General features: G+C 55.7%; 1 protein-coding gene across 1 annotated transcript in view; it reads left to right on the top strand.

Annotated features, from left to right (window-relative positions):
• Positions 1 to 487: 487 nt before the first annotated feature.
• The window catches only part of NGA_0619200 (uncharacterized protein), a gene marked incomplete at its 3' end in the record, with an annotated part of 1,390 nt that continues 413 nt past the window's right edge, over positions 488 to 1,464 (top strand). The window contains exons 1-2 of the mRNA XM_005855473.1: positions 488 to 671; positions 925 to 1,308. Of these exons, the coding sequence (XP_005855535.1) occupies positions 629 to 671; positions 925 to 1,308 (427 nt within the window). The 5' untranslated portion in view covers positions 488 to 628. The remainder of the gene's footprint in view (positions 672 to 924; positions 1,309 to 1,464) is intronic.

Below are 1,464 nucleotides of genomic sequence, written 5' to 3'. Positions count from 1 at the left end.
GGGAGGGAGGGTGAATGAGAGGCGACAAAGAATGCAGAGGGCAGCGGGCATGCCAAGGGCATGATTCTCCACCGGGACGCTAAGATGTCATCGTTAGGACGATGGATGATTTCAATTTCATAGGGCGTGCGTGTTTGACGAGTAACATTGATCGTACGTCCATGGATTTCCAGGAACGTGCATAATGGAGCATTAGGGGGGGAAATGGATCTACGGGACAGCGGTCCGCGTGAAATCATGGAATGGATGAAAGGGAAAGTGCCACACATCCCGCCATCATTGCACGGTCGTATCATAGTCCTTGCTCTGGTTACGCGCTTGTGTTTTCAAGCGGTGATACACTCACGTCATGCACACCCATTTACTTCACGGGGAAAGGGAGGAAGAAGAGCTGTATCTTCATATCTTAACCTCTCTGTGTACATAGAACCAAAACCACAACCGATTTGACCCGGTCCCACGCACTCCCACGTCCTCTGATGGAGTGCAGGCCTTGCCACAAGCCAAGGAGGGCAAGGAAGCGCGTAAAACGACGGGTTTCATTCCCCTGTAAAAGCCCTCAGGAGACGACGACGACTTGAAGGCTCGCTCCCTCACCCTTCCTTTGGACGCAGGGCTGGACCCCACAATGGCCTCCGCCGTATTAAGCACCGTCGCCACGCCTTTCCAATGTGGGTGTGTGGTACGGCTGGCTATCGTGTGGACGGAAGGGTGTTTTTTAGGGGGGGTCTTTGTGTGCCATGGCATTGGGTGTGGATTGAGAAGGCTGTTGTGATCGTTCTCACATGCCTTGGCTACCCCCCTCTTCGCTTTCACATTTGTTTACACCCATACAGGTCCAGGAAGACTCTCGTTTCTTTTCTTTCTTGCCCCGTGATTCTCATTCCTGGGTATACTTTGAACGTGGAAGTTTTCAATTTGTAGGCATCCTCATCTTCTCCTCCTTCCTTCTTTCCTCTCTCCCTCCCTCCCTCCCCTCCTCCCTCTTGACCCCCATTAGCACGACTGGCCCTCCGCATGACGAATTCTATGGAGTTGCTCCCTCCTTCCCCGAATCCTCCACCTCCTTTGCCGCTTATCACAGATGCAGCATCCACTGCTCCGACTTTATCCTCCGTGGAGCCCTTACCCCCCTTAGTCCCCCTGCCAGACCCGTCTTCCGCGTCCCTGCCCGCAGGGAGGGAGGAAGGAAAAGACAACGGAAACAGTGGTGGGTCCCCACAACCAGGGAAAGGAGGGACGGTGGTGAAACCTCGGACACGGAAAAAGACCAAGGGGGAAGGAGGGCGGGGGGCGTCGGAGGGAAGGGTAAGTGTCGGCGGAGGGAACCAAGAAGAATCGACGTTGCCCGTGCACAGCGCGAAGAACGGAGGGGAGGAAAGAGGGACGGAGGAAGGGAAGGAGGGGGAGGGCGGGGAAGAGAACGAGGGAGGGAACGAGGGAGGGGAAGCGGGACGCGCTGTA

This window comes from Nannochloropsis gaditana (assembly GCF_000240725.1).
Source record: "Nannochloropsis gaditana CCMP526 unplaced genomic scaffold scaffold187, whole genome shotgun sequence".
NCBI lineage: Eukaryota > Eustigmatophyceae > Eustigmatales > Monodopsidaceae > Microchloropsis > Microchloropsis gaditana.
Note: the sequence above shows the minus strand (reverse complement) of the source record. Positions and strands in the feature narration are given on the sequence as shown.